The sequence below is a fragment of the Lichenostomus cassidix genome, chromosome 1Aa (assembly GCF_008360975.1).
Source record: "Lichenostomus cassidix isolate B80296 chromosome 1Aa, HeHo_3.0, whole genome shotgun sequence".
NCBI classification, from domain to species: domain Eukaryota; kingdom Metazoa; phylum Chordata; class Aves; order Passeriformes; family Meliphagidae; genus Lichenostomus; species Lichenostomus cassidix.
Window position 1 is genome coordinate 49,080,779 of NC_139480.1, and position 21,277 is coordinate 49,102,055.

The 21,277-nt window shown below is 49.8% G+C and overlaps 2 protein-coding genes across 5 annotated transcripts; one reads left to right on the forward strand and one right to left on the reverse strand.

Moving 5' to 3' along the window:
* The first annotated feature begins 24 nt into the window (after window positions 1–24).
* SLC16A8 (solute carrier family 16 member 8) lies at window positions 25–9,418 on the forward strand. The gene is made up of 5 exons (XM_085048782.1): window positions 25–1,490; window positions 4,568–4,804; window positions 5,101–5,244; window positions 5,711–6,574; window positions 8,660–9,418. Exons 2-5 carry the CDS (start codon window positions 4,576–4,578, stop codon window positions 9,049–9,051), a joined length of 1,629 nt encoding a protein of 542 aa, XP_084904908.1. The 5' UTR covers window positions 25–1,490; window positions 4,568–4,575; the 3' UTR covers window positions 9,052–9,418.
* Window positions 9,419–11,646: 2,228 nt separating this feature from the next.
* Window positions 11,647–21,151, reverse strand: PICK1 (protein interacting with PRKCA 1). 4 transcript variants are annotated; one of them, XM_085048786.1, is made up of 13 exons: window positions 21,086–21,151; window positions 20,124–20,215; window positions 19,442–19,553; window positions 18,836–18,964; window positions 18,646–18,712; window positions 17,323–17,412; window positions 16,835–16,888; window positions 16,673–16,735; window positions 16,199–16,332; window positions 15,322–15,414; window positions 14,446–14,496; window positions 13,195–13,339; window positions 11,647–12,947 (listed from the first exon to the last, which is right to left on the reverse strand). In XM_085048786.1, exons 2-13 carry the CDS (start codon window positions 20,162–20,164, stop codon window positions 12,706–12,708), a joined length of 1,221 nt encoding a protein of 406 aa, XP_084904912.1. In that variant the 5' UTR covers window positions 20,165–20,215; window positions 21,086–21,151; the 3' UTR covers window positions 11,647–12,705. The 4 variants fall into 4 exon arrangements, with proteins under 4 accessions (XP_084904912.1, XP_084904913.1, XP_084904914.1 ...); XM_085048787.1 differs by lacking the exon at window positions 21,086–21,151 and adding an exon at window positions 20,755–20,778; XM_085048788.1 differs by lacking the exon at window positions 21,086–21,151 and adding an exon at window positions 20,672–20,693.
* Between the last annotated feature and the right edge of the window lie 126 nt (window positions 21,152–21,277).

Consider the following 21,277-nt stretch of genomic DNA (forward strand, 5'->3'; position numbering starts at 1 on the left):
CTGGGGCCATGATGACTGCAGTGCCATGGCTCCAGACGGGGCAGTCACCAGCCCAGGGGTGGGTGTGGAGGGCACCAGGATGGCTGCACTGCCCGCTGCTGGCTGTCCCCCCAGTCCCCCCGTCTGTCCTGTCACCAGAGGGCAGCAAGGACCTGTGGCCACCTTCTCCTTGCCCACTGCTGGTACGAGTGCCCTGGGTCCCCCACGGCTGCTCGGTGCAGGGGAAAAACATTCCCCTAGGAGCTGTGGGGGCCTCACCAACCTGGGAACACCCTGTGTGTGCTGGGGGAGCCCTCACGGGAGAGGCAGCGTGAGTGAGGGATGGAGCGCTAGCCATGGCCAGGGCTTAGCTGATTAGCCTTATTAATAGACATTAAACCCTGGCTGTGAGTGCTGCCAAGCCCCCACAGCCCCCCTGCCGCTGAGGGGCTTCAGGGGTTTACAGCCCAGGCCTTTTCCTCCCCAAAACACCACCTGGGCTGAGCCCCAGCTCCCTCCCTGGAAGCAATTGTGTTCCCCTATGTGTGGCCAGAGAGTGGCTTGTCCCCAGCGCCTGCCAGACCTCCTGTGAGTCAGCTGCTGGGGACATTGTTTTGGAGGGGAGGTTATTGGGCTGCCAGGGGTGGGCAGGATCTGCTAGATGGAGCCACGGCTGGCAGCGATTCATCTGCTGCTCTGCCTTGTCTTACTTCTCTGCTGGGCACATGCCCTGCAAAACCACGCCAGCGCTTCTCCATTCTGGCTGGCAGCTGAGGAAGCTTCAAAAGCAGAACCTTCACCAATTTTGTCCCTTATTGAAGCGTGGGCACATGGTGTCATCCTCCCCAGAACCTTTGCCATCCCCAATATCCCCCACCCTCGCCCCTCTTCCTCCTGTCCCGGTCCCTCCGAATCTTCCCCTGCCAGCCTGCCCTGCTCTGCCGGGGAAAACGCAAGGAGCCCCTGGGCAGCGGGATTACCGGGGGATTCGGGCTGTGGCAGGCAGCCACCTCATCCCCATTGGCTGGAAAAGCCTCTTAAAAGTGGAGAAGTGCTTTCTGCCCGCTCAGCACCCCCTGGTCTCTGCCGACCTGAAACCATAAGCAGCTCCTGACCCACATCCACGCTGGAAGTGCCGTGGGGCACTGCTTGCACCCACAGGAGGCAAGGGGGTCCCCCACACAGGGTGTCCCTGCAGATCAGCCACGGACAGCTTTGCTGAGCATCACTGGAGCTGGAGGAAAGCAGGCTGAGAGGGGGATTAGCTGTCTTGTGAGGACGTAGCTGCCCCGAAGGAAGGAGCGGAGCACAAGATACCTCTCAACAGGTGCTAGATTCCTGCAGGTGTTGTACTGTGCCCACCATGGAGAAAAGATCCAGCAGGACCATCTAAGCAGGCTCATCCAGAGCCAGGAAGTGCCAGCCAGCAGGAGCAGGAAGCACAGTTGGTGGATCTACTCGACCCTCAGAGGCTCAGCTTGTGCTCAGGAGGTCATCGCTTCGTTGCACAGGTCAGTGCTGTGGAGCATCTTTGCTCCAAGCTTGCATCCTTGCTCCAGGAGCTGATAGGACAATTCATCCCAGGCCTGCACTCATTTAATTCTCTAGCAAATGCTTTCCCGGGGGGTTGTCTGTGGGGTGGAGAGGCTGGTGGCAGGAATTGTGACCCTTGCACTTAATAAATAGAGCCCCCACCCCATGTGTGCTGTGTGGAGGCACTGAGAGCATTATGTGGACCCTCCTGGGTGCAGCTTGTCTGGCACAGTGGGGCTTTTCTGGGCATTATCCAGCACTGGCTGCACTGTGCTCTGTGTGTGTCCAGGGACTGGCAGCCACAGCTGAACCTGCTGTGGTCTTCACCCTTCCAACCTGGGCTCCTGGCTCCTGGTGTCGGTGCAAGTCTTCTCCTGCAGCCACCTGCAGCAAGCTCTGTGGCAGTGCCTGCTCTGGCTCACCTTCCTGTGATGCACAGGGAAGGGCAGGTGCCAATGCTGATTAACTTTTAGGTACATATGAACTCACACAGAGTGTGAATAAAACTCCTTAACTGAGGAGAAAATTATATTGAGCTGTAGAGTGTGCAAAGGGTACCTGGTGTGACCACTGCGTGCAGCTGTGAGCAGAAAAGTGTCATGGTGTTTAGGAGCAAGGCAGCTCTGAACTGCCTGGCTCATAGCTGGGATAAATTTCCAGCAGAGGTGTGCTTAGCATGTTGGCTTTGGAGGCATCTCCACAGCTGAGCTTCTCTGGTGCACCTCACCTTTTTCAGCCACCATCTAGCTGCAGGCAGGTAAAAGTGCTTTCAGGCTTTACCACACAGTTCTGTAGCACTGAGCTAGTGGCTCCTGCAGAGGTGCCCTCCAGCTCCAGACTCAAACAGTACTTTTTCTTGCTAGGAAGCTGGCAGGGAACAGCAGGGTTCAGGGAAAGATGGATTTCAATGGTTTGATTGATTCATTTAATTAGTGGTGCAGGATGAGCTCAAGAAAAGCAAGGTTGGGAGAGGGGCTTGGATAAAAAAATCTCAGGCTATGTTTGGTGGCAGTCAGTCTTGAAGTAGCTACGTGCAGCAGGTTGTGCAGTGATAGAGCACCAGCACAGGCTGAGAAATCCTCATGCTTTGGCAGCAGGACACCTTTTGTACAACTGGATCTAGCTTGTCAGCCAGCTGGAGCTGGGAGAGGAACAGTGGGCAAAATGGCAGAAACTGAGTGAGGCTGCTGAGTCTGGCTGACAGGGTGCCAGTGATCCAGAAAACAGCAGAAAGGGTGTGATAGGGGAGGCCTGGGCAGCTGGAGAGTGTATAATTATTTTTTTCTGCCTTGCAGTGATTCCTTGCCTTAAAAACATCTTTATAGCACCCTGTTTTCAGTTCATGCCTCTGTCCCCTGCCACAGTCTCTGAGACCTGGGCTGGGAGAGATTAGAGTATCCTGTGACAGCCCCTGTGGTTTAGCTCTCGAGCTGGTAGGAAACGGCCATCCAGAGGAATTACCCCAATTCATGCTCAGAGCCAGATTCTGCTCCCTTTTTTTTATGGCGCACAGCATCCTAAAAGTCTGGGGAGCTCTGCTGCAGGGCCCCATGGTGGTGGCAGGCATTTGAGTGCTGCACTGAATAAACCCCTCTGTGCTTTCAGGAGCAGAAGCCCCATGGCAGGGGGAAAGAGGGGTACAGTTGGGGTGGCAGATGGGGTAAGACCACCTCTTGCCAAATAAGGGCCCTCTGCCTGGGGTCTGTGCCTCCCACACTTTTGTCTAAAGGTTTTGCCCTTCTTTGACATGCAGCAGCTGTGGGAATCAGCTCAGCTCAACCCCTTTGCTTGGAGGGCACCAGGAACAGGACTTCCTTGAGAAATGCACCCAGATCCTAAACTCCCAGGTTCTAGCTATGTGTGTGGTGTCCATAGGACAGTCCCTAGTCAGGATGTGACTCCTGGCATTTCCCACAACTGCTGGTGCCAAGAGATGGGGACACTGCTGCCATCTTGCAGTCCTTCAGCCAAAGAAGCTGGGCAGGAGAGAGAACTCATGTGTGTTCTGTCAGCAAGACGGTGACAGGAGATGAACCAGACCCAAAAAAAAGCCCAGCTCAGGCATGGAGAATGCCTGTCTAATCTACTTGGGAGCATCTATAATCTAGGTTCAGTGATGGTTTTGCATACAGGTGTGAAAATAAGCCTGGCTGACTGAGAAACTGTGGCCAATGGTGCTGGAAGGGGCAGAGACCTGGTACCTAAGGGAGAAATGAAAAACATACCCATAGCAGCCAGCTGGAGCAAAATTCCTGGGCAGCTTAAGAGCCCTGAGAGCAACTCACAAGACATCCCCTCTAATTCCCTCCTTCTCCCCACTTAGGCTTTGTTCCGGCCCCTCCGTGTAGGTACAGAGCCCTAATCTCTCTGGCATGCAAATAACCACCGGTTTTTCGTGCTCTCCCCCTTCACCTATTTTGAAAATCTGGCCCCTGATGGCAGGGAAGTGGTGGGGGGAGGAGGAGAGTGCCATGCACTGGGTACTCCCAGAGGAAAGCACAGGGGGCTTAATGGATCTCCTTGCCTCACTACTGGAGGTTTTTGTGGCAGGGCAGGTCCTGGAGGGCTCCCAGCTGGAGCAGAGAGGATGGGAGAGACTCAGTAGCTGATTTTAGGAAGTAAAAAGGGTTCATATTGCTGGCTTTCACCTCACACCATCTGCAGGGAGTAAGGGGGATGTTGCAGACCCTGATGCTTCATCAGATGCAGCACTCCAGGGTCAGCTGGGAGCTGTGACACTGCTCAGCTGCATTTGGCCAGGGGTTATGGAGCTGTGGGCTGCCCCAAGCTCAGGGAAAGCTCCTCACCTCTGCCCAGATGACGTATGACCTCACACCCTGAAGCAATCCCACCTGGCCTGGCAGGATGAAGGTACAAAGAGCAGATGTGGTTCCCCCAGTGAGCCCCTCAGAGCTTGGAGATGGTGGGCATGGAGAGAAACCTTGTAGTAAATGTTTGCTGCTCTGCTTTTCTCTTCTCTTCTTGCAGCACCTGCAGATTTTCTCTCTCTCTCTCTGTTGCTCTACTTTCTCCCAGCCTGCCTTTCCATTCCTAGGCTAGACGATGGGGAGACCTGACCCAGAGGAAGGGCAACTCCCAGCTCCTGTGAAGCCTCCAGATGGTGGCTGGGGCTGGATCGTGCTCCTTGGCTGCTTTGTGATCACTGGCTTCTCCTATGCCTTCCCAAAAGCCGTCAGTGTCTACTTCAAGGAGCTCATGAAAGATTTCCACGTGGGCTACAGTGACACAGCCTGGATCTCCTCCATCATGCTGGCCATGCTCTACGGGACAGGTGATGCTTGGACACACTTCCCCCTCCCCAGCTCATGCCTTCCCCACACTGCCATGGGCCTAGAGCATGTCCCCATGGACTCTTCTCATGCTCACTGGCCTGGTCATGAACCATGATGCAGAATACAGTTGTCCCACCACTTCTCTTCTAGAAGGGTGCTGATGTGTATCTGAGCAGCCAAGTAGTGATCTCCATCATTACTGCATCATCTTCCCTGAGTGCTTGGGCTGTCTGCCCCTTCCCAGTTGTCCTGCCTCCCTCTGGTCTCCTACTCTGTCTCCTCTGCTTCCTCCTAGGACCAGTATGCAGCATCATGGTGAACCAGTTTGGCTGCCGGCCTGTGATGCTCATCGGTGGGCTGCTAGCTTCAGCTGGGATGATCCTGGCATCTTTTACCACCAATATCATTGAGCTTTATCTGACAGCTGGTGTGCTGACAGGTGAGAGCCCTGGGATTTGGTGGGGACAACACACACTTACCTGGGGAAGAGCCAAGACCATGTTGTATTTCCCTTTAGCACTGCCATGGCTAGTACCAGGTCTCCCCTCACCTATTTGCACACACCACGGGAAGCATCTAGTCCTGAACGTTGCACCCATTTGGGATGCATCTGCTGGATCTAAACAGCCAGAGCCTGTGGCTGAGGGGAGAGAGACAGAAGAAACCTAAGTGGTGCTCAGTGAACATGGGCACAATTGCCTGTTCAAACACACTTCAGGTGCCCAGGCTGGCTTAGCCCATCCTCTGCAGGGGCAACCCACCCACAGGCAGGCACAGAGGAACACATTCATTCCATCATGGGGCTTTAAGACTAGGATAGTCTGAGGGGAGTTTTCAGCTTGTTGCAAACCACAGCTCATGTTCTTGCACTCCCTGTCTCCCTCCTGGCTCTCACTTCCATGTAGGTCTGGGTATGGCGCTGAACTTCCAGCCCTCACTGATCATGCTGGGCACCTACTTCGACAAGCGTCGGCCTCTGGCCAATGGACTGGCTGCTGCTGGGAGCCCTGTCTTCCTTTCCTCCCTCTCTCCACTGGGGCAAGTGCTGCTGGAGAAGTTTGGTTGGAGAGGAGGGTTCCTCATCATGGGGGGCCTTCTGCTTAACTGCTGCACTTGTGGGGCAGTCATGAGACCCCTGGATATGGGCATGAAGCGGAAGATGGGGAAAGCTCAGGACAAATATGAAGCCAAGGAGATGCTGCCCATAGGAGGGAAATCAGAGGAGGGAATCAGCACCACTGATGGAACCAAGAAAGGCAAGAAGGCCAAGAAGAAGCCCAAGAAAGGAAAGAAGCTTCTGGATTTCAGTATCTTCTCCAACCGAGGGTTTATCATTTACACCATTTCAAAGTTCATCCTGGTCCTGGGTCTCTTTGTTCCCCCCATATTGCTGGTCAACTACGCCAAGGACACGGGCGTGCCAGACACAGAGGCCGCGTTCCTGCTCTCCATCATTGGTTTCATAGACATCTTTGCCCGCCCAGCCTGCGGCATGGTGGCAGGGCTGAAGTGGGTCCGACCTCACGTGGCATATCTGTTCAGCTTCTCCATGCTCTTCAACGGCTTGACAGACATCTGCAGCGCCAGGGCGAGCAACTACACGGGGCTGGTCATCTTCTGCGTCTTCTTCGGCATCTCCTACGGCATGGTGGGGGCTCTGCAGTTCGAGGTGCTGATGGCCATCGTTGGCTCCCAGAAGTTCTCCAGCGCCATTGGGCTGGTCCTGCTCATCGAGGCTTTTGCCGTGCTCATCGGCCCACCCTCTGCAGGTAAGTGTCTTGCTGCAGGTGATTCGTTTGGCTGCTGTTCCACAGTGTTGCAGGTGTTGGGCATGGACACGGCATTTGAAGAAAGACCCTATTTCTCAATTTTAAATTGCCTCTAGAAGCTGAGAGCTGATCTCTGCCTTCACTGTGAGTGTTGCATAGAATCATGTTAAGGATAAGGTCGGGCACATGCTGCAGGCAAACCTTAGAGAGTCTTTATCAGCACAAAGCAAGTGTGTCTCAATTTCCCCTTCATGTCCATTGATTGCCACTGTAAATAGCAATCTCAGTTTGTGCTGATCCCAATTCCAAGGCACAGGTGTTTTGCTGTCAGTCAAGTAGAAACAGTTTGTACAGTCCCCCGAGGCATTTGCTGTTAATTTTTCTAAGAGGATTAAGACACTCACAGCTTTTCAGCCAGTCTAGTCTAGGTCACAGTCTCTGGTTAGGTCCATGCTCCACAAACAGCCCATAAAAACAGGCTGTTGAATGGAGGTTGGTGTAGATTAATGTTAAGTGTCTGATCATATCTGAGAAAGCCAAATCATGCCAAAGGCTTATTTCCAAACAAAGTGCAGTTTCCTGCATGTGTGATTTGCAGGGAAGAGTCAGGGACAAGACCATGGAAAATCCCCAGGCAGGAACCACTCTGTTTCTCACACTCCCTTCCTTCAGCTCTAACACATGGGCTAAAGCCCATCAGTGAAGACCTTGGTGTGAATGGTCTTTTCCCCAGCACATACCACCAGTTATGAGTAAAACCTGCCCTCAGCAAATCCAATCAATTCTCAAGAAAAATTTGGTGTAGCCAAGAGAAGACCTTAAATGCTTACAATAATTTGTGTCTCACCTCATCAGCTGTGGGGCAGTCCTAGGCCAGGGAGGGTCAAGAAATATGTGCCTTGGTGGCAGTTGCAGAGACATCATTGGGGGAGAGGGGGATTTAACAGTACCTTGCCCTAAGGAGCAAAGCATACCCGTGGGTGGTGACAAGGGACATCCCTCAGCCCTCCAGCCTCAGTTCAGCTGTGCCTTGGTGCTGTGTGCACACAGACAGCGCAGCGTCACCCCAAAATGGTGCTGGAGCCAGTAAAATCATATCAGAGCTACCTTCCTAGGACTCCCCATGCGCAGGAAGCTCGAGTGCTCTGACAATCCCAACGGCTCGGACTCGGGGAGAGCAGCGCTCGGCTGGGAGCAGGGGGTTGAACAAAGTGGCTTTGTTTGGTGTAATCCTCCTGAGCTGCTTCCCGCTCCGTGGGGCCGAGGGGGTTTGGCACAGGATAAGCTGCCCACACCACACGCACGCGCGCTGCTGCACGCAGCCTCCTCGCCCGCCATCCGGCTTGGCTGAACAGGGGCACAGTCACCTGCACAGGAATTCGCCACATGCCTCCCATGACTGCTCCAGAGGCACCTCAGCATGTCCTGGGGCCAGTTTCAGGGCCAGTTTCAGTCTCTGTAGTGCAGCAGGGACTGGGGGTCACTTATGGATTCAGGAGCAGGCAAGACCAAGATGAAAAGTGCAGGTCCATGGCTGCATCCTGACTGCAGCAAGGCAACCCTTCATGCTCCCCAGCATCAAGGACTGGGAGCTCTCCCTCCATTGCCAGCCCCAGTGGATTCAGAAAATATACTGAGAATATCTCTGGCATAGGTGTGGATCAACCAAAGGAATTTTTCTGTCAAAGAGAAGTTTGTTCTTCCCTTCAGAATGTTTTCCTCCCATAATAGCTTAAGATATAGCAACGCCTCTCAAATTTTCTATTCTGAGACTGGACAAGCCAAGTCATGAGAGGCTTTCCCACCTTGGCAAGTAGAAGATGGGTCACCATGGAGTGAGGTGTCACATGAGGGTGTCACAATTATTTAAGCTTGTCCAAACAAGGGAAAACACCAACCAGGCACTGTTACCATACTTTCCCTAGTGGCACGGTGCGGCTCTTTCCCAGGATGATCTTTAGATATTCAGGCTTCTTGCTCTTCCCTTGAGGAATGGGTCCTCAGCCAAACCCCACATGAGCTGGGCTGTCCATGCAGGAGTCCATAGGCGGAATTTAACCTTCTCATTTCTTCTCCACCCACCAGGCCGCCTGGTCGATGCTCTCAAGAACTACGAGGTGATCTTCTACCTGGCAGGCTCAGAGGTGGTGCTCTCCGCTCTTTTCCTGGGCGTTGCCAGCTACTGCTGCCTGAACAGAGGGAAGAAGGAGGCTCCCCCAGAGAACAACCCTGCTGCAGGAGGTGGGAGTGACACCGAGGAGGCAGAGTCCGACGTGCAGGAAGCCGAGGAGCACAGCAGTGACAACCACCAGCCAGCCCACAGCACTGACAACGCGGTGGTGGCAGCCAACGAGGAGGCCAACCATGTGGCAGAGGAGCAGAGCGGGGAGGGAGGTGGCTGTCCTGCAGGGGATGGGGAGGTGTTGGCACGAGACGGCTGCAATGCTGACCAGATGGTGGAGAGGGACAGTTTTTAGCCAGGGCAGAGGAACAGGGATGTATAAAACTGGCCTTGTCTGCAAGCACCTCAGCATGGGAGGGTAGGTGGGATGTGGGGAGGAGAAAGTTGGGACAAAGGCAGATGTAAGAAATAAGAGGGAGAGGTGTAAGAATAGCTGGTCCTTATGTACATATGTCCACATACCGACCCAGTGATATCCCGTGCTGGTACAACACGGGCTCAGAGCAGCCCAAACACCAAAAAGAAAAAAAAAATAATCTTCTTTCCTCACTTTCAAACCAGCCCTGGAGAAAGTCTTCTGAAGAGGCTGCCAAGGACTCTCCTTTTCCTTCTGCATTGTCACAATACAGAGCACAAACAATTAGAGACTCTTTGTAATCAGATCTGGTACGCTTTGTTCTGGTGTCAGTGTTTCCTTCACCCCACTTCCACGGTCTGGACAGTGTCAGTCTCCCTGGCAGCAGGTTTAGGAGGTGGTGGAATTCATAGCTACCACCTCAGGGCCAGCAGCACGAGGTAGACACCCTGTTCTCTGCAATACCTCCCTCGGGCACTGCCAAACCCGAGAGGAAAAACCTGGGAGGCCACCAGCTCTGAGCATCTCTGCCTGGCACATCTTTTGTGGACGGTAAGGCTGTGGCAGTGACACCCGATGCTGCTTTCCCAAGTAGGGAAGCACTGTGGTAGAGGCTGCTGCTGAGGTACACGAAGAAGACACCTAAGAAAAGCTAATGCCATTAGGTGTGCAGCCACGACAGGGAGCCTCACTGACAGGAATAGCACCAAGCCAGCTTTATCTGGGCTCAAGTGAGTCCCGTTGACGTGTGAAGGGAACAACTTGGCCCCTGTGGGGGTGGGGCTTTCAAGACAGGTAAATAACCATGCCCCAAGTGCTTATCCACTGAGCAGGAATGGCACCAGACATGCCTGTGTTTTCCTTTTGAACAGAGAAAACCTGCTTACATAAAGGAATCAGAGGTAAGGCAGAAGGACAAGTGCCAGTCCTGGAGCTGCTAACGAGGGTGGTGGAGCACGTGGTAAGGCAGGCATGACCCCTCACCCCCTGCTGCAGCGGTGGATTTCTAGATTCAGAAAGGACAACCTTCCCTGGCATGCTTAAACCACTTCTAATCTGCTTTAGGGACTGGATCTTTTATAAACACCCCTGGCCAAAGCTCTTTCTTCCGGTTTCCTGAACTGCTTCACCTCAGAGACCCTGGGGAAACCTGTGACTATAACAAGGGATCAGAAACTAAGCAGAGGGCTACAGGGAAGGCAGCTCATGGGGCCATCAAAAGATGTGTTAGACTGACTAGATCAGACTGACTACAAATTAATGGGTAGTTGGCAAAGCCTGCAGGATCCATAAAGCCATTTAAACACAGCAGGGGACTGGGAACATGAAGGAAGTGGTTTCATTCTCGATGCTTCCAAGCAAAGAACAGTAAATGATGAGCAAAATAAAGCTGTTGAAGAATGTCAGTTTAAGAAGAGACAGGAGAACTGGAAATTTGAGGGGAGAGGGTAAACCCCATGAGGCTGTATTCTGTCCCACCATGGCTAACACCACTGTCAGATCTGATTTGGGCCAGTCATAGTGGTCATTTTGGGATTTTTCCTATTCAGACTCAATTAGAAACATCCCAAACCAGACTAAGCCCCATGACAAACTTCAGATGCAAAGCTCTGAGAAAATGAGAGCCACAGCAAGAGTGATGGGGCCCTGCAGACATTCATCCACTTCTCTCAAAGCTTGCTCTCCCTCCCCACAAGGTAAGATGGCTGTTTCTGCTCGGCTGAGTTGCTCTGCAGCTCTTTCCCCAGTAACCCCAAAGCCCTGTACCCCAGGCTGGGTTTCCCTTATTCACTAGTATGCCCTCCAAGAAGGAGCTCACAACTTCCCAGAGGTCCAAGGTCCACAGCATGAAAACAACTGCCCTTGTCAGCTAGGCAAGTCACTAGAACAAGGTCCCCTCTGTTTCTTTGTCGCCAGTCAACATTTCCCACTAAGCCTCCTGCTCTTAAATTTTTTCACAAAAGCAAATAAAAGCCCTTAGGGTATGAAATCTCTCTACAGACAGTGCTGCAAGATTCCCAGACCTCTTCCTAAAAAGTCCAGCAACACTGCCTTGCACTTTGCCTTGCTGGCTTTCAGGCAGGCTCCACCGAAGCGTTTTCCGTTCCTCTCAACTGCTCCATGTTTTGGCACAACAAACAGCTCTGAAAGAGGATCAGGGACTTAAGCATCAGCTGAAGCTTGTGATACAACAGCTGAGCTGTGTGGAGAAGCTGGAGGGGTGCAGGGATGCCACCTTGGCAGGACTGAGGCACCTGGTGGCCTTTAAAAGGCTGGCGCTCCCCAGAAAGCTAAAGATGCAGAGAAGCTGCGTTACATGGAAGACTGGTCTTGCTACAGCATTTATAACCCTCTTCCTCCAGAAATCTGTGCTGCAGTGACCACCAGAACTTGTTATAGAGATTATGCATCAGTATGAGAAGGAAAAAACCACCAGCACGTGACACCCATCTTCCCAACACCGTATTTTAAGCTTAAAACCAAGAGAAGATCAACAAACAAATCTCTTAAAAGAAACGCATGAAAGACATGAAATGAAATGTCACATATTTCTTTATCAGAGACAGTTGTCACTACATCAGCGTCTGTTTAAATTCTCCAGAGCAGCTTGACCATGGATGGCTTTTTTCCAGACACCCACAGAGATGTAGAAGCTCCAAAACCAATCAAAGAGAAACACAAATCCAAAAAAACCCCACAATCATAAATTAATGCCCTTAAATAACTTATCTCACAACCACTAGAATGTAACGACAGACAAGTCAAAACCCCTGCCCCAAGCACACCACTCCTGGCAGCTATGCTGCCCACTAACAGAGAAAGTGCCATCTGCATCTGGGCTTGGCCCACAGGGATGGAGGAAGGGGAAGAGAAAAGGAAGGAGGAAAGAAGTAGTCTCACTTACCTCAGCTTTCCTTTCCCCCCTTCCCTTGGGCTGGGGAATGGGATGTTAGCTACTGTTGCTGGCTGGCCCAGAGGCAGCACAAAATAGTTGTGCAGAGAGGAGAGCATGCCAGTCATTCTTTACACTAAAAAAATCTCAAAGCCTCTGCCTAAAGAGCATGTCTTCCTCTCTCCACAAGGCTTTGTGCCTCCTTTCTAATTTAAAGACAGGGTATTTCAGAATTCTAAGGTGGATCCTCAGAAGGAGGTTGAAGACGACAAGCAGTGATGCTAAAACTTTCCCACAGCACGAGGGGAGGATGGTAGGGGGCTGTTCCCACCATTTGTAATCATCTCCAAACCCTTAACCAGCTTCCATGTGCCAGAGGGGAGCTGAGCAGCCCACGTGCTCAGCAGAGTCCTGTCTGCACGGAGGCACATGGTGGTGTGGGAGTGGCTTTTCCTCCCCACACCTCACTACCCAGGTTGGGTAGCAGGAGTCTCTAGGGGCAAAAAGAATACCCAGGCAAAGAAGCAAAGAAAAAGAGAGGAAAGCAGAGGGTGGTCCCAATCCAACCAGCTACCCCCACCCAAAGCAGAGGAGGAATCCCAGGCTGGACACACACAGAAATCACGGAGGATGAATCGCCATGTGGAATACATGTTTTCATAACAGTCTGCCAAGTCCTTCCTCTGGCCATGCTGGCACACTCAGGCATCATCAATGAGCTTCTCTCCATTTGCATCCTCCTTCCCACTAACCTCTCTCTCACTTTCTCCTTCTTCTTCTGCCCCATCTGTGTATGTGTCCTTTTGCCCATAGCTGAGAGTGGTGCGGGCAAGGTCCACCTCGATGGGAAAGACGTCTGCATCCCGGAGCACAGCGTAGCAGTCGTCATAGTACTTGGACATCGTGGAGACAAAGCGCTGCAGCTGGAACACGATGTCCTGCACTGTAGTGGGGACACGTTGGGGGAAAGAAGTGTGAAAATTCCCTTCCCAAACTGTGAAGGCTGTGATCAAGCCTCCCTCACCAGTGTTAGATATATAATCTCCTACACACAAATCCCTTTTGGCCACTCAGGGCTGATGTCTCAGGCACAGCCACAAAACGGCTCTTCAGCAAAGACTTCTGAGCTGACACGAAGGAGGAACACAAAGGCCAAAGCCATGTCTGCTGAAGCCAGCAGTGGCACTCACCGTGTTTCTGGTCCAGGAGCTCTATTTTCTCTAGCACGTCCTTCCTCATCTTGGCAAAGCGCGTGCGAGCCTCCTGACGGCAGCGCAGGATGAGGCGATACTCGTAGTTCCCGGTGCTCACCCGGTAGAGGGGCTCCCCCAGAGCCTGCCAAAAACACAGCACCACTTCAGAGACTCCCACCACAGTGCTTGTACACACAGTCTGCCTCAATGTGGACTCACACAGACCTCTCAGGCTCATGGGAACTGCTGTCAGGAAGCAGGGAACACGAGGAGCACTGAGCCATGTCAAAAACTGGCAGTCAGGGGGGCCACTTTGAAGGCCAAACACACACCAAGCATGGTTAAGAAAAGCATCACTACCAAGCAAATTCAAAAGGACAAGCAAGCACCTTTCAGCCCAGCATTGAGAGGTGGCATAGCTTATACTTGGACTAGCAAGACAGGCATTAAGAGCCAACAAGTTTGTATCAATGACACAAAAAATTCTGCCCTCCTGTGCAATGTTTGCCCTGTATGGATTGCATAATGAATTATATATCTACACAGAGAACCCTGTGGTATCTACAACCATCCAGACATGATGCTGAAAACCAGCAGGGAGGGACCTATGCATCCTGAAGATGTAACTCTGCTGGGCAAGACTGGGATTCTTTCCTTCTTACTTAGAAGGAAACATATAATGAAAAAGTATGTTATGAAAGTTTAATTCCTTCCTGGCACTTGGGAACTAGGCACTCCAAAAAATTAAATGCCTGCTCTGAGATTGATACCTAGAATAAAAAAAGATGCTACTTTTATGCAGGGAAACTGGAATTTATAGGATACCTTTAGCTATTTTAAACAGAGCTGTTAAGGATTAAAATCATAAAACTCTAAACCCCCTATTGTTAAGACAGATTCTTTAATCAATTTTCTTCACTTATAAATGCAGTTTCACATGCATTTTGCTGCAGAGAAGCTAAATCTCCATTTCTCAGAACCAAGTCCAGAATTAATGATAAGCTGTACACTACACACAAATGGAATCTGTGAAGATAACACCTTAATCCTCCTTACATAACCTAATAGTACTTAAACACTGAGACAGGCAACCACTGAGCAAACAAGCTGCAGTGCTTCCCAGGTAGCATTTAAGGATCTCCTATTTCTAATACATTAAGAACAAATGTATATAATTCCTTAGGATGCATTCACTAGTTTGGGTGCTGACAGACACAGGAGTGCTTTTGCAATTGTACTGGTACTCACAATGCAGCTGTATTCTTCATCATCCATCTCTTTGACTTTCAGGCAGTAAGACTTTGCAGAATTAAAAATTAAAAAAGAAAAGAAGTAAAACATGGAAATATTAAAAATTAGAAACAACTTCATCATCACCCATACCCATGAGGTTCTTTCAGTGGTATAGACTCTGAAGAGAGCACAGTGGGAAAAATCTTGTGTTCATCTACTCTTTGGAAAAACACTCCAAGAAAAGTGTGAGATGGGAATAAATAAAGAGGGGGGAAAGAAAAGATTAATTGCAGGAAGGATTGATGTAGGGAGAGATGCTGCCATATTCCCTTGCCTTAGCTCCAAATCCTTCTCTCAGTGGGTGAAAGGAAATAGATTCCTACAGTTATAGAACAGGTGCACTTACCAGCCTTACCTTTTTTTGGGTAGAAAACAAGGGGTGAGTGGAATGAAGGAGGAAAAAAAAAAGCAAGGTCTAAATGAAAGCAAATATGACTTGACAGTTGTTTTCTTTGGCTAAAGAAAGACTATCCAAAATTACCTGAAAAATATAGACTGGGGAGCTCTTTAGAGGAGTTCAAGAGCCTAAGTTGCAGAGGAACTCTTTACAAATAATTCAGGAAATAATTTGGGTCATGTAGAAAAAAAGTCATGTGGGTTCTGTGAGATCTTTCTTACCAGTGAGAAGTGTTAGGTTAAAAGCAGGAGTCTGAATCTGAGTAATCTGGCAGTAAGCAAAGAACTGGAAAAAACAGGGCATTCTCTCATGGATTGTGGAAGGATGGATATATGATCATATCACATATCCATCATCATATATGACTTTCAGGATGATTCTATGGAATTTAACTTCAACCAGTACTCGAAAAAAAAAAAAAGCAAGCAGCTTACCAAATATTCAAACTTGACATCCAGGTATTTTTTGATAGTCAGCCTTGTGTCAGGAATGGCTTTATTCAGATACGTATTCAAGTCAGTAAGCATCTGTAAGGAAAACACCCTGTTGCTGAATTAAGAATAGAAAGCATGACTACAATTCAAGTGCAACCTTCTACCCAGCACAGGTCAAGAGGCTGCCTCAAGTTAACTCTTCTTTGAACTACAGCATATTTGAAAGAAGATGTTTGATCGTGACTCAGAACAGCTAGAGCCACTATTACTGTCACTGGCAAATGTTAGAAATGCTTGCCTTACTTCTAGCCTAGATTAATCTGCTTTTGACTAATTCTATTTTCAGCTGGTCCTGGAAACAGCTGTCCCCAGTTCAAAGTTTCCTGACCCAGCATTGTCTATCCAACATTGCACTGAAAGTGGTGCCCAAATCAACACTTAATTCTCTCTTTGCTAAACTAAGTGCATAGATCCCCTGGAGGGTCTCAATCAAATATATTTATTGAAATCCTTACACTGTTCCTGGGCTGTTTATCTGTAAACCCTTTTAGGCACATATTGCCCTAAAAGGCAATACTGTTATGGGCACCAATATCAGGTACCACACTGATCCAACAACTCTCACATCCCCAAAGGAAAAGGAGAGGAATATACTCATGTGCAAAGGTCATAGGGACAAGATTGATACTTTCACTACATTACCTTTCAGGTTCTTTTCATTATGAAGAGAATCCACTGTAGGAAAGCAGACAAGAACAGCTCTTCCCACAATGAATGAACTTTTAAGACCACACCTTCAAAGAGAGGCTTCTGCCTTTCTAGATTCCCCTATTCCCCTGTTCTCCAGACCCTTTACTCCTACAGTTAAATTCTTTACCGGCTTAATCGTTTTCAGAAGGTGAATCCCAAACTTCTCAATGTTGCGATGGGCATCAGCAAATTTCACAAAGGCTTCACTGGCAGCTGGCTGTGGTTCCCGTACACCAATGACAGAGAAAACATCTCCAAATGCTGGGTGAGCAGAATGCATACAGACAGATGAATACAGAGGTGAACCCTGAGAAAAATCTTGTCTCTGTTTTTAGAACTCCCTCCCATAACCTTACAATTAGCTGGGGAATGATGCTACATATTCCCTAAAGACTAGAGGTTGGCAGGGCATTTCCCCAATGTCTCATGTGAAACACACAGCCTGTGTTAGCACCATGACTGGTAATGCAGGAGAGCAGCCCTTCCCAGCTCATTTCTGCAACCCTTAGTTTTATTTGAGTGAGGGAATCACACAAGTACTGACAAAAACTCCTGAAACTGGAGGTCAAAGATTTGTGCTCCCTTAGTCAAGATTCTTTACCTCTGTGTGTCTGAGATAGTTCAAAGAAAGCCCTGAGAAGATTCTTGGTGTGCTCTGTCAAGCCTGTGATGGAAGCCAGAAAAAACATCTAAGTCACTTCACTGAAACATAATGGAGACATCCTTCTCTCCCATCTGGTATCTGATGGAATACCAAGTTTACCTTTGTACAATTCTGCAGTCCTCTCCAGCTCCTCTAATCTCTTCACTAGTCCATCTAAATAGAAACAAGAATCAGAATACAGAATCACAACAATCAAATTCAGGACATGGTAAAGACCTGACTGGGTGGAAAAAATACCAGTTTCTTATATTGGGTTCAAATTTCCCTCCCCCCTCAATGCCTGTCCTGTGATACAACAGAGGAAGCTCAGAGGAAGCTTTTAAAATGACTGCCAACTTATTTCATAGTGTGGGGTCACCACCTATTGGCATTCACTAAGTTGATCCCTGCTTTAAACTACTCTGACCTTAGCTAACATTGAAATGGCCACAAGGACAGGCTGCATCACTCAGGAAGGTCAGGGACAATCACAACAGTGAGGCAGAGCAGACAGAAAGAATGTGGACCATGCAAGTAACAATAAAAAGCAGGCAAACACAGGAGACTAAGTGCTCCATTAGGAAAATGTCCTCCTGGACAATACTTACCATTGCAAAGTATGGCTCTGCTTAACCCCAGGGCATCTGCTGTCCCTGAGCTCATGTTCTCTACCAGTCGGTGCTTCACCTTCTTCAATACTAAAAGCCAAAAGAGAATTACAAACCAGCATCAGGGTCACTTCCACGGGCATGGAAAGCTTACCAGCATATTTCACTGGTTTCCCAGGCACTGGATAAACTGCACATAACTCAGTATAGAGGCAGCAAGCAGCAAGAGAATACCATAGAAACAGGGCACTCTGGTCCAGCTGTGCATAACACATCTTCTAACTAGCCTGTCTGTTCTGCTCTCACAGAACCTAAACACTTCCATCAACAGAGCTCCAGCAATTATTTTGGAAGACTGTCCCAATCAATCACTTTGCTATAAGCTACCTATCGTGATATTTGGACCTAAACTTTGCTTATGCTATCTGCTCTTTTACTTCAACTGAACTCAGTGGATGAGGCAGAAAGACAATTGGAACTTAGTGCTGTCTCTTTCCTCACTTTTACCTTTTGAATCCTAGTTAAACCCTTTTGTCACCTCTTCATGGAATTTCTGTCTTTGGTGGTCATACCCTGCTAAGTACTAGAGACATCTATGCCCTCTTTGGAACCAGATAACATTTATTTAGAGACAGATTTGTGGTGCCTGCAGATCCCAAGAAATCAGCTGAAGCCAGTGTTCTGGAAAACACCATATTCTCATCACACCTCTGTTTTCCCAGAAATCCATCTCACTATTCACAATTTTCCAGAACTCCTGTCAATTTATTAGCACCACAATCACCATGAAAAGAAATGAGAGTGAGAAAAGCAGACCATATAAAGGAGACAGCTGTCTTGACTTAGCTCAAAACCAGGCACTTTGTTTTAGCAATAAAGGGTCTCCTCTCCCCCATAAAATTTATGTTTGCACTAAACTCAGTGTAAATGGGTATTTCATCACTGTTCTGCAAGCTTAGAAATCACCACCAGTGCCTTTCAATTGACACATTGCTGTGTACAGCTAAAACCAGGTCAGCATAACTTACAAGTATTAAAAATAAATAAATTAAATTATTAGGTTGTTGAGATTCATTATCCATGCTAAGCACAGCACAGAAAATCAAGCCTCACACAACAACAGTTAAGTCTTGATTTAACTTTGAAGACCACTTCAAGTCAGGGAAGGATTTTTTTGAACCTGTAACTCTGTTTGACAGTATCCATTTGAAACCTACTGAGCTAAGAGCAAGAAATGAAACAGAATTTTACCCTGGTATTAGCTGGTGCCAATCTTTCACCCGTCCACATCATTTTAACACTCTAGAAAGAAAGCAGTCTTACCAATATCCAAAGACTTGCCCTGCTTTGGGTCAGCCTGGAGCTTGTTGTAGTGTATTGTGACTTCGCCCTGCAGAAATAACAAACCCAAAACTGCTGTGCTGGAAGCAAGAAGCAGTGGCTCCCTTTACCCAAGGACAATAAGCTGTCAGCTATGACCCAGAAGCTCCAGTGGCCCCCTCCTACCTCTCACCTTTACCATCTGTATCATCTTGGCCACCTCCACCTTGGTCTTCCCTTTGACAGACTTCCCATTGACGCCTGTGATTTCATCCCCAGCTGCTACGGTGCCGTCTAAGGCTGCTGGAGTGTTGTCAAACACCTAAGAAAGAGCACAGGTAGTCTGCAGTCAAGAGCAAGGTGAATGCAGAGCTAAAGAGCACAAACCAAACAATTACATTCCTCTTATTTAATTCAGTTGTACTTTGCCCATGGTGAAGGAGCAGTTTTTTCCCCTCTCCAAACCAAGAGGTGGGCTGATCATCTTGTTCTTTTAGGAAGTTATTGCCCCTAGGATGTGTCTCCTCAAGTGTAGGATTTCCTGATGTTGAGAGTGTCACACTGCTCCCCTGTGAATTCTAACATGCTCTCTCAAGGAGAAGGATAATTCCAGAAGTCTTAATTTAATTCTTCCACACCTACTAGGTACTAGAGTAAGGAAATCTTTTCACTGAAAAGTGAGATGTCACCTCCCACTTTGAGAAGAACAAGCACCACAGGGCTCTCTCTCCACACTTCACATCTCTCAGGCCAACCCTGCTCTACAAAGATGGCTCATTCTTCCTCCTGCAGTGCCCACCTGGACAATGTAGAGACAGGGGCAGTACTGTGCTCCTCCACCAATGCTGATCCCAATCAGGTTCTGAGAGTCCTTCTTCAGGGTCACTGTCCCAGGCACTGTGGGGATGCCCCTACAAGGAGAAAGGAATAAATAAATGTGTAGGCAGAGCTGCCTGTGTATGAAACAACTCCACTGTGAGTCAATACAATCAGAAAACATAATGGGCACTGCACATTTGAATTCATCCCTTCACCTCTGCCACAGAGTCTATCAGCCAGCAGGAAGGCCTTCTGTGCTATCTTTTTCTTGGGACTGCATGCAAGGATTAGAGATGAAGAGACAGCCTCATCCATTGCTAGGCACTGAAGAAACACTATCATGTTTTAGAGTGTTTCATCTGCACTTAGTGCTGGAATGAGAAGACAACTTGCCCAGCATAAATGAGATGCAAATCAAATGCTCCACATTAAATGCAGGGCAGTCACTGCAGAGCAACACAAACATTCTCCTCTGCTCGCCAGCACAGTGATGCCTCATCCCCAATCTCCAGAGGGAGCAAGAAATCAGCACTGCACAGGAAGTCTGATGTTCAGCACACAGTGTCAGGCACAGGTAAATTTATCAACTCTTGTTAGGTCTTGGCTGCAAAGCCTACTTCTATTGTTAGAAAAAACCAGGAAAAGACAAGCAAAATACTCACAGCTTATCCTCCTCAATATCATAGTCCAAATCTGCAAACATTGTTTTGGTGAAGCGAAGCCCGTCTGTCTGAAGCTGCTTATTCCAAATTCCCTGGGAAGAAAGAACAGAATAAACCCAATAAATGTGTGATTGCAATAGAAAAACACTGAGAGCCAACCTGTCACCCTTCTCAATCTTCCCCCTTTTTTCCTGAATGCCACATTGTGCTCTCTGCTCTTATATCAAAGATTGAAAACATGTCATGAGTCCCTGGTTCTCTGCTCTGCATGAGACAGGAGAAAGTCCTCGAGGTTGAATACTAAACCACGACTGACACACGTGCAGCACTCCCAAAGCACAGAGCAAACCGTGGCCCCTTCTGGAAGCTGCTTCTTCCCACGCCTGACTTCACCACAGCTGCTCAAGACATTTAGTTTTACCCCCGACATCCATTACACACCTTCACCCTCCTGACTTCCCAGCGAGTCATGTTTCACCCAAAGCCTCACCACCTCCCCATGCACAAACCCCGCTTCCATTTCACTTCGGGCAGTAATTAGCTGCCACCTTTGGGTTCCCTCCACCCTCTGGCAGCACGGTGCCGCCGCGGCGGTGAACCCCGAGGGACCAGGGCTTCACCCACAGCCCACCGGGCGCGGGGCAGGGCAGGGGCTGCGGGCAGAGCCCCGGTTGGGGAAGGGCAGAGCAGCCCCCGGCTAGGGACAGCAGCCCCCGGCTAGGGACAGCAGCCCCCCGGCTGGGGAGGGGGAGAGCAGCCCCCGGCTAGGGACAGCAGCCCCCCGGCTGGGGAGGGGCAGAGCAGCCCCCGGCTAGGGACAGCAGCCCCCCGGCTGGGGAGGGGCAGAGCAGCCCCCGGCTGGGGACAGCAGCCCCCCGGCCAGGCCCCGCCAGGCCCGGCCCTTGCCGCCGCTCCGTCCCGGGGCAACCGCGGGGGGGCGTCCCTGAGGGGCTCAGCCTCACCGGAAGCGGCCGCACGGCGCCCTCAGCCCTTGCCGCACGCGTCACCACCGGCTCAGCCCGGAAGTGCCCGCCCTAGCCCCGCCCCCGGCGCGTTGCCATGGGGACAGGCGCGCTGCTCCCCACGGAGCGGGACGGGCCTTGCCCATGGGAATGGGGGAATGGGGGAGAGTGGCTGCCAGGTGGTCCAGCGGA

What these genes read in the sequence shown, in the direction of transcription:
- SLC16A8 (XM_085048782.1), top strand. Translation starts at nt 4,576, where the DNA reads ATGGGGAGACCTGACCCAGAGGAAGGGCAACTCCCAGCTCCTGTGAAG. An exon ending in GGCCATGCTCTACGGGACAG is followed by an intron (nt 4,805 to 5,100) that starts GTGATGCTTGGA and finishes GCTTCCTCCTAG; the next exon opens with GACCAGTATGCAGCATCATG. An exon ending in CATCGGCCCACCCTCTGCAG is followed by an intron (nt 6,575 to 8,659) that starts GTAAGTGTCTTG and finishes TCCACCCACCAG; the next exon opens with GCCGCCTGGTCGATGCTCTC.
- PICK1 (XM_085048784.1), bottom strand. Translation starts at nt 20,594, where the DNA reads ATGACTCGCTGGGAAGTCAGGAGGGTGAAG. An exon ending in AGATGATACAGATGGTAAAG is followed by an intron (nt 18,713 to 18,835) that starts GTGAGAGGTAGG and finishes TTATTTCTGCAG; the next exon opens with GGCGAAGTCACAATACACTA. An exon ending in ATGTCAAGTTTGAATATTTG is followed by an intron (nt 14,497 to 15,321) that starts GTAAGCTGCTTG and finishes AATTCTGCAAAG; the next exon opens with TCTTACTGCCTGAAAGTCAA.